The 14,701-nt window shown below is 46.3% G+C and overlaps 1 protein-coding gene across 7 annotated transcripts in view; it reads right to left on the reverse strand.

Moving 5' to 3' along the window:
- The window catches only part of lrrc7 (leucine rich repeat containing 7), a 190,825-nt gene that overhangs the window by 35,327 nt on the left and 140,797 nt on the right, over nucleotides 1-14,701 (reverse strand). For all 7 annotated transcript variants that reach the window (XM_064935349.1, XM_064935353.1, XM_064935350.1 and 4 more), the window contains exon 10: nucleotides 12,719-12,863. In XM_064935349.1, coding sequence (XP_064791421.1) covers nucleotides 12,719-12,863 — 145 coding nt within the window. The remainder of the gene's footprint in view (nucleotides 1-12,718; nucleotides 12,864-14,701) is intronic.

Genomic DNA, 14,701 nt, shown 5'->3' on the forward strand with positions numbered 1-14,701 from the left:
TGTTGCAGAGGGGAGAGAGCAGAGACAATCTAACCAGGAGATCCTATTGTTCCAGAGGGGAGACAGCAGAGACAATCTAACCAGTCTACCCTATTGTTCCAGATGGGAGAGAGCAGAGACAATCTAACCAGGAGATCCTATTGTTCCAGAGGGGAGACAGCAGAGACAATCTAACCAGTCTACCCTATTGTTCCAGAGGGGAGAGAGCAGAGACAATCTAAACAAGATATCCTATTGTTCCTGGGGGGAGAGAGAGGATACAATCTAACCAGGAGATCCTATTGTTGCAGAGGGGAGAGAGCAGAGACAATCTAAACAAGATATCCTATTGTTCCTGGGGGGAGAGAGAGGATACAATCTAACCAGGAGATCCTATTGTTGCAGAGGGGAGAGATCAGAGACAATCTAACCAGGAGATCTTAGTGTTGCAGAGGGGAGAGAGCAGAGACAATCTAACCAGGAGATTCTAGTGTTGCAATGAAGAGAGAGCCGATACAATCTAACCATGAGATCCTATTGTTCCAGAGGGGAGAGAGAGGAGGCAATCTAACCAGGAGATCCTATTGTTGCAGAGGGGAGAGATCAGAGACAATCTAACCAGGAGATCTTAGTGTTGCAGAGGGGAGAGAGCAGAGACAATCTAACCAGGAGATCCTATTGTTGCAGATGGGAGAGAGCAGAGACAATCTAACCAGGAGATCTTAGTGTTGCAGAGGGGAGAGAGCAGAGACAATCTAACCAGGAGATCCTATTGTTGCAGAGGGGAGAGGAGAGAGCAGAGACAATCTAACCAGGAAATCCTATTGTTGCAGAGGGGAGAGAGGAGACAATCTAACCAGGAGATTGTAATGTTGCAGAGAGGAGAGAGCAGGGACAATCTAACCAGGAGATCTTCGTGTTGCAGAGGGTAGAGAGCAGAGACAATCTAATCAGGAGATCCTATTGTTCCAGAGGGGGGAGAGAGGAGACAATCTAACCAGGAGATTCTAGTGTTGCAGTGAGGAGAGAGCAGAGACAATATAACTTGGAGATCCCAGTGTTGCAGTGAGGAGAGAGAGGAGACAATCTAACCAGGAGATCCTATTGTTCCAGAGGGGAGAGAGAGGAGACAATCTAACCAGGAGATCCTGTAGTTCCAGAAGGGAGAGAGAGGAGACAATATAACCAGGAGATCCTATTGTTGCAGAGGGGAGAGAGCAGAGACAATCTAACCAGGAGATCCTATTGTTGCAGAGGGGAGAGAGCAGATACAATCTAACCAGGAAATCCTATTGTTGCAGAGGGGAGAGAGGAGACAATCTAACCAGGAGATTCTAGTGTTGCAGTGAGGATAGAGCAGGGACAATCTAACCAGGAGATCTTCGTGTTGCAGAGGGGAGAGAGCAGAGACAATCTAATCAGGAGATCCTATTGTTCCAGAGGGGGGAGAGAGGAGACAATCTAACCAGGAGATTCTAGTGTTGCAGTGAGGAGAGAGCAGAGACAATCTAACCAGGAGATCCTATTGTTCCAGAGGGGAGAGAGCAAAGACAATCTAACCAGGAGATTCTAGTGTTGCAATGAAGAGAGAGCCGATACAATCTAACCATGAGATCCTATTGTTCCAGAGGGGAGAGAGAGGAGGCAATCTAACCAGGAGATCCTATTGTTGCAGAGGGGAGAGATCACAGACAATCTAACCAGGAGATCTTAGTGTTGCAGAGGGGAGAGAGCAGAGACAATCTAACCAGGAGATCCTATTGTTCCAGAGGGGAGAGAGCAAAGACAATCTAACCAGGAGATTCTAGTGTTGCAATGAAGAGAGAGCCGATACAATCTAACCATGAGATCCTATTGTTCCAGAGGGGAGAGAGAGAGACAATCTAACCAGGAGATCCTATTGTTGCAGAGGGAGAGATCAGAGACAATCTAACCAGGAGATCTTAGTGTTGCAGAGGGGAGAGAGCAGAGACAATCTAACCAGGAGATCCTATTGTTGCAGATGGGAGAGAGCAGAGACAATCTAACCAGGAGATCTTAGTGTTGCAGAGGGGAGAGAGCAGATACAATCTAACCAGGAGATCCTATTGTTGCAGAGGGGAGAGAGCAGAGACAATCTAACCAGGAAATCCTATTGTTGCAGAGGGGAGAGAGGAGACAATCTAACCAGGAGATTGTAATGTTGCAGAGAGGAGAGAGCAGGGACAATCTAACCAGGAGATCTTCGTGTTGCAGAGGGGAGAGAGCAGAGACAATCTAACCAGGAGATCCTATTGTTCCAGAGGGGGGAGAGAGGAGACAATCTAACCAGGAGATTCTAGTGTTGCAGTGAGGAGAGAGCAGAGACAATCTAACCAGGAGATCCTATTGTTCCAGAGGGGAGAGAGCAAAGACAATATAACTTGGAGATCCTAGTGTTGCAGTGAGGAGAGAGAGGAGACAATCTAACCAGGAGATCCTATTGTTCCAGAGGGGAGAGAGAGGAGACAATCTAACCAGGAGATCCTATAGTTCCAGAAGGGAGAGAGAGGAGACAATATAACCAGGAGATCCTATTGTTGCAGAGGGGAGAGAGCAGAGACAATCTAACCAGGAGATCCTATTGTTGCAGATGGGAGAGAGCAGAGACAATCTAACCAGGAAATCCTATTGTTGCAGAGGGGAGAGAGGAGACAATCTAACCAGGAGATTGTAATGTTGCAGAGAGGAGAGAGCAGGGACAATCTAACCAGGAGATCTTCGTGTTGCAGAGGGGAGAGAGCAGAGACAATCTAATCAGGAGATCCTATTGTTCCAGAGGGGGGAGAGAGGAGACAATCTAACCAGGAGATTCTAGTGTTGCAGTGAGGAGAGAGCAGAGACAATCTAACCAGGAGATCCTATTGTTCCAGAGGGGAGAGAGCAAAGACAATATAACTTGGAGATCCCAGTGTTGCAGTGAGGAGAGAGAGGAGTCAATCTAACCAGGAGATCCTATTGTTCCAGAGGGGAGAGAGAGGAGACAATCTAACCAGGAGATCCTATAGTTCCAGAAGGGAGAGAGAGGAGACAATATAACCAGGAGATCCTATTGTTGCAGAGGGGAGAGAGCAGAGACAATCTAACCAGGAGATCCTATTTTTGTAGAGGGGATAGAGCAGAGACAATCTAAGCAGGAGATCCTATTTTTCCAGAGGGGATACAGCAGAGACAATCGAACCAGGAAATCCTGTTTTTGAGGAGGGGAGAGAGCAGAGACAATCTAACCAGGAGATCCTAGTGTTGCAGAAGGGACAGAGCAGAGATAATCTAACCAGGAGATCCTATTGTTGCAGAGGGGAGAGAGCAGAGAGAATCTAACCAGGAGATCCTATTGTTCCAGAGGGGAGACAGCAGAGACAATCTAACCAGTCTACCCTATTGTTCCAGAGGGGAGAGAGCAGAGACAATCTAACCAGGAGATCCAATTGTTGCAGAGGGGAGAGAGCAGAGACAATCTAAACAAGATATCCTATTGTTACAGAGGGGAGAGAGCAGAGACAATCTAACCAGGAGATCCTATTGTTGCATTGAGGAGAGAGCAGAGACAATCTAACCAGGAGATCCTATTGTTCCAGAGGGTAGAGAGAGGAGACAATCTAACCAGGAGATCCTATAGTTCCAGAAGGGAGAGAGAGGAGACAATATAACCAGGAGATCTTAGTGTTGCAGAAGGGACAGAGCAGAGATAATCTAACCAGGAGATCCTATTGTTGCAGAGGGGAGAGAGAGGAGACAATAAAACCAGGAGATCATATTGTTGCAGAAGGGAGAGAGCAGAGACAATCTAACCAGGAGATCCTATTATTGCAGAGGAGAGAGAGCAGAGACAATCTAACCAGTCTACCCTATTGTTTCAGAGGGGAGAGTGCAGAGACAATAAAACCAGGAGATCCTATGGTTGCAAAAGGGAGAGAGCAGAGACAATCTAACCAGGAGATCCTATTGTTGCAGAGGGGAGAGAGCAGAGCCAATATAACCAGCAGATCATATTGCTGCAGAGAGGAGAGAGCAGGGACAATCTAACCAGGAGATCCTATTGTTTCAGAGGGAAGAGCAGAGACAATCTAACCAGGAGATCCTATTGTTGCAGAGAGGAGAGAGCAGAGACAATCTAACTAGGAGATCCTATTTTTCCAGAGGGGAGACAGCAGAGACAATCTAACCATTCAACCCTATTGTTCCAGGGGGGAGAGAGCAGAGACAATCTAACCAGGATATCCAATTGTTGCAGAGGGGAGAGAGCAGAGACAATCTAAACAAGATATCCTATTGTTCCAGAGGGGAGAGAGCAGAGACAATCTAACCAGGAGATCCTATTGTTGCATTGAGGAGAGAGCAGAGACAATCTAACCAGGAGATCCTATTGTTCCAGAGGGTAGAGAGAGGAGACAATCTAACCAGGAGATCCTATAGTTCCAGAAGGGGAGAGAGAGAGACAATATAACCAGGAGATCATATTGTTCCAGAGGGGAGAGCAGAGACAATCTAACCAGGAGATCCTATTGTTGAAGAGGGGAGAGAGCAGAGACAATCTAACCAGGAGATCCTATTGTTGCAGAGGGGAGAGAGCAGAGACAATCTAACAGGAGATCCTATTGTTCCAGAGGGGAGACAGCAGAGACAATCGAACCAGGATATCCTGTTTTTTCAGAGGGGAGAGTGCAAAGACAATAAAACCAGGAGATCTATTGTTGCAAAAGGGAGAGAGCAGAGACAATCTAACCAGGAGATCCTATTGTTGCAGAGGGAGAGAGCAGAGACAATATAACCAGCAGATCATATTGCTGCAGAGAGGAGAGAGCAGGGACAATCTAACCAGGAGATCCTATTGTTTCAGAGGGAAGAGCAGAGACAATCTAACCAGGAGATCCTATTGTTGCAGAGAGGAGAGAGCAGAGACAATCTAACTAGGAGATCCAATTTTGCAGAGGGGAGACAGCAGAGACAATCTAACCATTCAACCCTATTGTTCCAGGGGGGAGAGAGCAGAGACAATCTAACCAGGATATCCAATTGTTGCAGAGGGGAGAGAGCAGAGACAATCTAAACAAGATATCCTATTGTTCCAGAGGGGAGATAGCAGAGACAATCTAACCAGGAGATCCTATTGTTCCAGAGGGGAGAGAGCAAATACAATCTAACCAGGAGATTCTAGTGTTTCAGAGGGTAGAGAGAGGAGACAATCTAACCAGGAGATCCTATAGTTCCAGAAGGGAGAGAGAGGAGACAATATAACCAGGAGATCATATTGTTCCAGAGGGGAGAGAGGAGACAATCTAACCAGGAGATCCTATTGTTGAAGAGGGGAGAGAGCAGAGACAATCTAACCAGGAGATCCTATTGTTGCAGAGGGGAGAGAGCAGAGAAAATATAAGCAGGAGATCCTATTGTTCCAGAGGGGAGACAGCAGAGACAATCGAACCAGGATATCCTGTTTTTGAGGAGGGGAGAGAGCAAAGACAATAAAACCAGGAGATCATATTGTTGCAGAAGGGAGAGAGCAGAGACAATCTAACCAGGAGATCCTATTATTGCAGAGGAGAGAGAGCAGAGACAATCTAACCAGCAGATCATATTGCTGCAGAGAGGAGAGAGCAGGGACAATCTAACCAGGAGATCCTATTGTTTCAGAGGGAAGAGCAGAGACAATCTAACCAGGAGATCCTATTGTTGCAGAGAGGAGAGAGCAGAGACAATCTAACTAGGAGATCCAATTTTTCCAGAGGGGAGACAGCAGAGACAATCTAACCATTCAACCCTATTGTTCCAGGGGGGAGAGAGCAGAGACAATCTAACCAGGATATCCAATTGTTGCAGAGGGGAGAGAGCAGAGGCAATCTAAACAAGATATCCTATTGTTCCAGGGGGGAGATAGCAGAGACAATCTAACCAGGAGATCCTATTGTTCCAGAGGGGAGAGAGCAAATACAATCTAACCAGGAGATTCTAGTGTTTCAGTGAGGAGAGAGCAGATACAATCTAACCAGGAGATCCTATTGTTCCAGAGGGGAGAGAGAGGAGACAATCTAACCAGGAGATCCTATAGTTCCATAAGGGAGAGTGTGGAGACAATATAACCAGGAGATCCTATTGTTCCAGAGGGGAGAGAGAGGAGACAATCTAACCAGGAGATCCTATTGCTGCAGAGGAGAGAGCAGAGACAATCTAACCAAGAGATCCTATTGTTCCAGAGGGAGAGAGCAGAGACAATCTAACCAGGAGATCCTATTGTTCCAGAGGGGAGAGAGCAGAGACAATCTAACCAGGAGATCCTATTGTTGCAGAGGGGAGAGAGCAGAGACAATCTAACCAGGAGATCCTATTGTTGCAGAGGGGAGAGAGCAGAGACAATCTAAGCAGGAGATCCTATTGTTCCAGAGGGGAGACAGAAGAGACAATCAAACCAGGATATCCTGTTTTTGAGGAGGGGGAGAGCAGAGATAATCTAACCAGGAGATCCTATTGTTCCAACCAGGAGACAATCTAACCATCCTATTGTTCCAGAGGGAGAGAGCAGAGACAATCTAACCAGGAGATCCTATTGTTGCAGAGGGAGAGAGCAGAGACAATCTAACAAGATATCCTATTGTTCCATAGGGGAGAGATCAGAGACAATCTAACCAGGAGATCCTATTGTTCCAGAGGGGAGACTGCAGTGACAATAAAACCAGGAGATCCTATTGTTGCAAAAGGGAGAGAGCAGAGACAATCTAACCAGGAGATCATATTGCTGCAGAGAGGAGAGAGCAGGGACAATCTAACCAGGAGATCCTATTGTTTCAGAGGGAAGAGCAGAGACAATCTAACCAGGAGATCCTATTGTTGCAGAGAGGAGAGAGCAGAGACAATCTAACTAGGAGATCCTATTTTTCCAGAGGGGAGACAGCAGAGACAATCTAACCATTCAACCCTATTGTTCCAGGGGGGGGAGAGCAGAGACAATCTAACCAGGATATCCAATTGTTGCAGAGGGGAGAGAGCAGAGACAATCTAAACAAGATATCCTATTGTTCCAGAGGGGAGATAGCAGAGACAATCTAACCAGGAGATCCTATTGTTCCAGAGGGGAGAGAGCAAATACAATCTAACCAGGAGATTCTAGTGTTACAGTGAAGAGAGAGCAGATACAATCTAACCAGGAGATCCTATTGTTCCAGAGGGGAGAGAGCAGAGATAATCTAACCAGGAGATCCTATTGTTCCAGAGGGGAGACAGCAGAGACAATCTAACCAGTCTACCCTATTGTTCAGAGTGGAGAGTGCAGAGACAATAAAACCAGGAGATCCTATTGTTGCAGAGGGAGAGAGCAGAGACAATCTAAACAAGATATCCTATTGTTCCAGAGGGGAGAGATCAGAGACAATATAACCAGGAGATCCTATTGTTCCAGAGGGGAGAGCAGGACAATAAAACCAGGAGATCCTATTGTTGCAGAGGGAGAGAGCAGAGACAATCTAACCAGGAGATCATATTGCTGCAGAGAGGAGAGAGCAGGGACAATCTAACCAGGAGATCCTATTGTTTCAGAGGGAAGAGCAGAGACAATCTAACCAGGAGATCCTATTGTTGCAGAGAGGAGAGAGCAGAGACAATCTAACTAGGAGATCCTATTTTTCCAGAGGGGAGACAGCAGAGACAATCTAACCATTCAACCCTATTGTTCCAGGGGGGGAGAGCAGAGACAATCTAACCAGGATATCCTATTGTTCCAGAGGGGAGATAGCAGAGACAATCTAACCAGGAGATCCTATTGTTCCAGAGGGGAGAGAGCAAATACAATCTAACCAGGAGATTCTAGTGTTTCAGTGAAGAGAGAGCAGATACAATCTAACCAGGAGATCCTATTGTTCCAGAGGGGAGAGAGAGGAGACAATCTAACCAGGAGATCCTATAGTTCCATAAGGGAGAGAGTGGAGACAATATAACCAGGAGATCCTATTGTTCCAGAGGGGAGAGAGAGGAGACAGTCTAACCAGGAGATCCTATTGCTGCAGAGGGGAGAGAGCAGAGACAATCTAAACAAGATATCCTATTGTTCCAGGGGGAGAGAGCAGAGACAATCTAACCAGGAGATCCTATTGTTCCAGAGGGGAGAGAGCAGAGACAATCTAACCAGGAGATCCAATTGTTGCAGAGGGGAGAGAGCAGAGACAATCTAACCAGGAGATCCTATTGTTGCAGAGGGGACAGAGCAGAGACAATCTAAGCAGGAGATCCTATTGTTCCAGAGGGGAGACAGAAGAGACAATCAAACCAGGATATCCTGTTTTTGAGGAGGGGAGAGAGCAGAGATAATCTAACCAGGAGATCCTATTGTTCCAGAGGGGAGACAGCAGAGACAATCTAACCAGTCTACCCTATTGTTCCAGAGTGGAGAGAGCAGAGACAATCTAACCAGGAGATCCTATTGTTGCAGAGGGGAGAGAGCAGAGACAATCTAAACAAGATATCCTATTGTTCCAGAGGGGAGAGATCAGAGACAATCTAACCAGGAGATCCTATTGTTCCAGAGGGGAGACTGCAGAGACAATAAAACCAGGAGATCCTATTGTTGCAAAAGGGAGAGAGCAGAGACAATCTAACCAGGAGATCCAATTGTTGCAGAGGGGAGAGAGCAGAGACAATCTAACCAGGAGATCCTATTGTTCCAGAGGGGAGAGAGAAGAGATGATCTAACCAGGAGATTCTAGTGTTGCAGTGAGGAGAGAGCAGAGACAATCTAACCAGGAGATCCTATTGTTCCAGAAGGGAGAGAGCAAAGACAATATAACACCGATATTCTAGTGTTGCAGTGAGGAGAGAGCAGAGACAATCTAACCAGGAGATCCTATGGTTCCAGAGGGGAGAGCAGAGGAGACAATCTAACCAGCAGATCCTATAGTTCCAGAAGGGAGAGAGAGGAGACAATATAACCAGGAGATCCTATTGTTCCAGAGTGGAGAGAGAGGAGACAATCTAACAAGGAGATCCTATTGTTGCAGAGAAGAGAGAGCAGAGACAATCTAACCACGAGATCCTATTGTTCCAGAGGGGAGACAGCAGAGACAATCTAACCAGGAGATCCTATTGTTGCAGAGGGGAGAGAGCAGAGGCAATATAACCAGGAGATCGTATTGCTGCAGAGAGCAGAGAGCAGGGACAATCTAAACAGTAGATCTTAGTGTTGCAGAGGGGAGAGCAGAGACAATCTAACCAGGAGATCCAATTGTTGCAGAGGGGAGAGAGCAGAGACAATCTAAACAAGATATCATATTGTTCCAGAGGGGAGAGTGCAGAGACAATCTAACCAGGAGATCCTATTGTTGCAGAGGGGAGAGCAGAGACAATATAACCAGGAGATCCAATTGCTGGACAGAGGGGAGAGAGCAGGGACAATCTAAACCAGGAGATCCTATTGTTGCAGAGGGGAGAGCAGAGACAATCTAACCAGGAGATACTATTGTTGCAGAGAGGAGAGAGCAGAGACAATCTAAACAGGGGATCCTATTGTTCCAGAGGGGAGAGAGCAGAGACAATCTAACCAGGAGATCCTATTATTGCAGAGGAGAGAGAGCAGATACAATCTAACCAGGAGACCCTATTGTTTCAGAGGGGAGAGAGCAGAGACAATCTAACCAGGAGATCCTATTGTTGCAGAGGGGAGAGCAGAGACAATCAAACCAGAAGATCATATTGTTGCAGAGGGAGAGAGCAGAGACAATCTAACCAGGAGATCCTATTGTTGCAGAAGGGGAGAGAGCAGAGACAATCAAACCAGAAGATCCTATTGTTGCAGAGGGAGACAGCAGAGACAATCTAACCAGGAAATCCTATTGTTGCAGAGGGGAGAGAGCAGAGACAATCTAAACAGGAGATTTAATGTTGCAGAGGGGAGAGAGCAGTGACAATCTAACCAGGAGATCTTAGTGTTGCAGAGGGGAGAGAGCAGAAACAATCTAAACAGGAGATCCTATTGTTGCAGAGGGGAGAGAGCAGAGACAATCTAACCAGGAGATCCTATTGTTCCAGAGGGGAGACAGCAGAGACAATCAAACCAGAAGATCCTATTGTTCCAGAGGGGAGAGAGCAGAGACAATATAACCAGGAGATCCAATTGTTGCAGAGGGGAGAGAGCAGAGACAATCTAAACAAGATATCCTATTGTTGCAGAGGGGAGAGAGTAGAGACAATGTAACCAGGAGATCCTATTGTTCCAGAGGGGAGAGAGCAGAGACAATCTAACCAGGAGATTCTATTGTTGCAGAGGGGAGAGAGCAGAGACAATAAAACCAGGAGATCCTATTGTTCCAGAGGAGAGAGATCAAAGACAATCTAACCAGGAGATTCTATTGTTTTGCAATGGGAGAGAGCAGAGACAATCTAACCAGGAGATCCTATTGTTCCATTGTTCCATTGCTGGACAGAGGAAGAGCAGAGACAATCAAACCAGAAGATCTTATTGTTGCAGAGGGGAGAGCAGAGACAATCTAACCAGGAGATCCTATTGTTGCAGAGAGGAGAGAGCAGAGACAATCAAACCAGGAGATCTTAGTGTTGCAGAGGGGAGAGAGCAGAGACAATCTAACCAGGAGATCCTATTGTTGCAGAGGGGAGAGAGCAGAAACAATCTAAACAGAGAGCCTATTGTTCCAGAGAGGGAGACAGCAGAGACAATCTAACCAGGAGATCTTATTGTTCCAGAGGGGAGACAGCAGAGACAATCAAACCAGAAGATCCTATTGTTCCAGAGGGGAGAGAGCAGAGACAATATAACCAGGAGATCCAATTGTTCCAGAGGGGAGAGAGCAGAGACAATATAAACAAGATATCCTATTGTTGCAGAGGGAGAGATCAGAGACAATCTAACCAGGAGATCCTATTGTTGCAGAGGAGAGAGAGCAGAGACAATCTAACCAGGAGACCCTAGTGTTGCAGTGGGAGAGAGCAGAGACAATCTAACCAGGAGATCCTATTGTTGCAGAGGGGAGAGAGCAGAGACAATCAAACCAGGAGATCATATTGTTTCAATGAGGAGAGAGCAGGGACAATCTAACCAGGAGATCATATTGTTCCTATTGTTCCATTGCTGGACAGAGGAGAGAGCAGGGACAATCTAACCAGGAGATCTTAGTGTTGCAGAGGGGAGAGCAGAGACAATCTAACCAGGAGATACTATTGTTGCAGAGAGGAGAGAGCAGGGACAATCTAAACAGGAGATCTTAGTGTTGCAGAGGGGAGAGAGCAGAGACAATCTAACCAGGAGATCCTAGTGTTGCAGAGAGGAGAGAGCAGAAACAATCTAAACAGGAGAGCCTATTGTTCCAGAGGGGAGACAGCAGAGACAATCTAACCAGGAGATCCTATTGTTCCAGAGGGGAGACAGCAGAGACAATCAAACCAGAAGATCCTATTGTTGCAGAGGGTAGAGAGCAGAGACAATATAACCAGGAGATCCTATTGTTCCAGAGGGGAGAGAGAGGAGACAATCTAATCAGGAGATCCTATTGTTGCAGAGGGGAGAGAGTAGAGACAATGTAACCGGGAGATCCTAACGTTGCAGAGGGGAGAGAGCAGAGACAATCTAAGCAGGAGATCCTATTGTTCCAGAGGGGAGACAGCAGAGACAATCTAACCAGGAGATCCTATTATTGCAGAGGAGAGAGAGCAGAGACAATCTAACCAGTCTACCCTATTGTTTCAGGGGGGAGAGAGCAGAGACAATCTAACCAGGAGATCCTATTGTTGCAGAGGGGAGAGAGCAGAGACAATCAAACCAGAAGATCATATTGTTGCAGAGGGGAGAGAGCAGAGACAATCTAACCAGGAGATCCTATTGTTGCAGAGGGGAGAGAGCAGAGACAATCAAACCAGAAGATCCTATTGTTGCAGAGGGGAGACAGCAGAGACAATCTAACCAGGAAATCCTATTGTTGCAGAGGGGAGAGAGGAGACAATCTAACCAGGAGATTGTAATGTTGCAGAGAGGAGAGAGCAGTGACAATCTAACCAGGAGATCTTAGTGTTGCAGAGGGGAGAGAGCAGAGACAATCTAACCAGGAGATCCTATTGTTGCAGAGGAGATCCTATTCCAGAGGGGAGACAGCAGAGACAATCTAACCAGTCTACCCTATTGTTCCAGAGGGGAGAGAGCAGAGACAATCTAAACAAGATATCCTATTGTTCCAGAGGGGAGAGATCAGAGACAATCTAACCAGGAGATCCTATTGTTCCTGAGGGGAGAGAGGGGAGAGAGAGGGGAGAGAGAGGATACAATCTAACCAGGAGGGGAGAGAGCAGAGACCATCTAAACAGGAGAGCCTATTGTTCCAGAGGGGAGAGAGCAGAGACAATCTAACCAGGAGATCCTATTGTTGCAGAGGGGAGAGAGCAGAGACAATCTAACCAGGAGATCCTATTATTCCAGAGGGGAGAGAGCAGAGACAATCTAACCAGGAGATCATATTGTTGCAGAGGGGAGACAGCAGAGACAATCGAACCAGGAGATCCTATTGTGGCAGAGGGGAGAGAGCAGAGACAATCTAACCAGGAGATCATATTGTTGCAGAGGGGAGACTGCAGAGACAATCGAACCAGGAGATCCTATTGTGGCAGAGGGGAGAGAGCAGAGACAATATAACCAGGATACCCTATTATTCCAGAGTGGAGAGAGCAGAGACAATCTAACCAGGAGATCCTACTCTTCCAGAGGGGAGAGAACAGAGATGTTCTATGGCCTCACCTATGGTGTCAGGCAGATGCTGCAGCATGTTGGAGGAGAGTAGGAGGTCCTCCAGGCACTCACAGCCAGAGATGTCAGTGTCCAGGCTTTCAATCCTGTTTTTTGCCAGGTCCAGGTAGCGCAGCTGCCTCAGCTTCCCTATACACTTCAGCAGAAGGGGAGGGAGAGACATGGAGAGATGGATGTTAGAGCGGTTGAAGAGAGTGAGAGACAGAGAGAGAGACACAGAGAGAAAGAGAGAGAGGGGGGAGACAGACAGAGAGAGATGGAGAGACAGAGAGAGAGACAGAGAGAGAGAGAGAGAGAGAGAGAGAGAGAGAGAGAGAGAGCATTCTATGCCATCAAAAGGAACATCAATTTCGACATACCAATTAGAATCTGGCTAAAAATACTTGAATCAGTCATAGAGCCCATTGCCCTTTATGGTTGTGAGGTCTGGGGTCCGCTCACCAACCAAGACTTCACAAAATGGGACAAACCCCAGATTGAGACTCTGCATGCAGAATTCTGCAAAAATATCCTCAGTGTACAACGTAGAACACCAAATAATGCATGCAGAGCAGAATTAGGCCGATACCCACTAATTATCAAAATCCAGAAAAGAGCCATTAAATTCTGCAACCACCTAAAAGCAAGTGATTCCCAAACCTTCCATAACAAAGCAATCACCTACAGAGAGATGAACCTGGAGAAGAGTCCCCTAAGCAAGCTGGTCCTAGGGCTCTGTTCACAAACACAAACACACCCCACAGAGCCCCAGGACAACAGCACAATTAGACCCAACCAAATCATGAGAAAACAAAAAGATAATTACTTGACACATTGGAAAGAATTAACAAAAAAACTGAGAGTACACAGTGGCAGAATACCTGACCACTGTGACTGACCCAAATTTAACTTCTTGGAACTCTAGGGGCGCAATTTCATTTTTGGATGAAAAACGTTCCCGTTTTAAACAAGATATTTTGTCACAAAAAGATGCTCGACTATGCATATAATTGCTACTGTTCGAAAGAAAACACTCTGACGTGTCCAGAAATACAAAGATCTTCTCTGTGCGTGCCCTTTAACGTGAGCTTCAGGCAAAACCAAGATGAGATGGCATCCAGGAAATGACAAGGATTTTTGAGGCTCTGTTTGTCATGATCTCCTTATATGGCTGTGAACGCAAGAGGAATGAATCAACCCTCTCTGTCGTTTCCCCAAGGTGTCTGCAGCATTGTGACGTATTTGTAGGCAGATCATTGGAAGATTGACCATAACAGACCACATTTACCACGTGTCCGCCCGGTGTCCTGCGCCGAAATTGGTGCGCAAAAGTCACCTGCCAGTATTTTTCCAAGGAATACAGAGAGGAAAGCAAGCTTCCACGAACTGCATGTCAATGAAGAGATATGTGAAAAAACACCTTGAGGACTGATTCCAAACAACGTTTCATGTTTGCCAGTATTTTTCCACGTTGAGGTGACTTTCTCCTACACACAGATGTAGAAAACGGAACGATTTCTCCTAGCTTTCAGGAAACACTGCGCATTTGGTATGTGACTGAGAGCCTCCTCATTGAAAACATCAGAAGCTCTTCAAAGGTAAATGATTTTATTTATTTGGTTATCTGGCTTTTGTGAAAATGTTGCGTGCTACATGCTACACAAAATGCTATGCTAGCTTTGCATACTCTTACACAAATTAGTCCATTTCTATGGTTCAAAAGCATATTTTGAAAATCTGAGATGACAGTGTTGTTAAGAAAAGGCTAAGCTTGAGAGCAAACGCATTATTTTAATTTTATTTGCGATTTTCAGAAATCGTTAACGTTGCGTTATGCTAATGAGCCTGAGGCTTTAGTCACGATCCCGGATCCGGGATGGGGAGTTTCAACAGGTTAAGGAAAGCTTTGACTATGTACAGACTCAGTGAGCATAGCCTTGCTATTGAGAAAGGCCCCGTAGGCAGACATCGCTCTCCAGAGAAGACAGGCTATGA

Source organism: Oncorhynchus masou, chromosome 24 (assembly GCF_036934945.1).
Source record: "Oncorhynchus masou masou isolate Uvic2021 chromosome 24, UVic_Omas_1.1, whole genome shotgun sequence".
Classification (NCBI taxonomy): domain Eukaryota; kingdom Metazoa; phylum Chordata; class Actinopteri; order Salmoniformes; family Salmonidae; genus Oncorhynchus; species Oncorhynchus masou.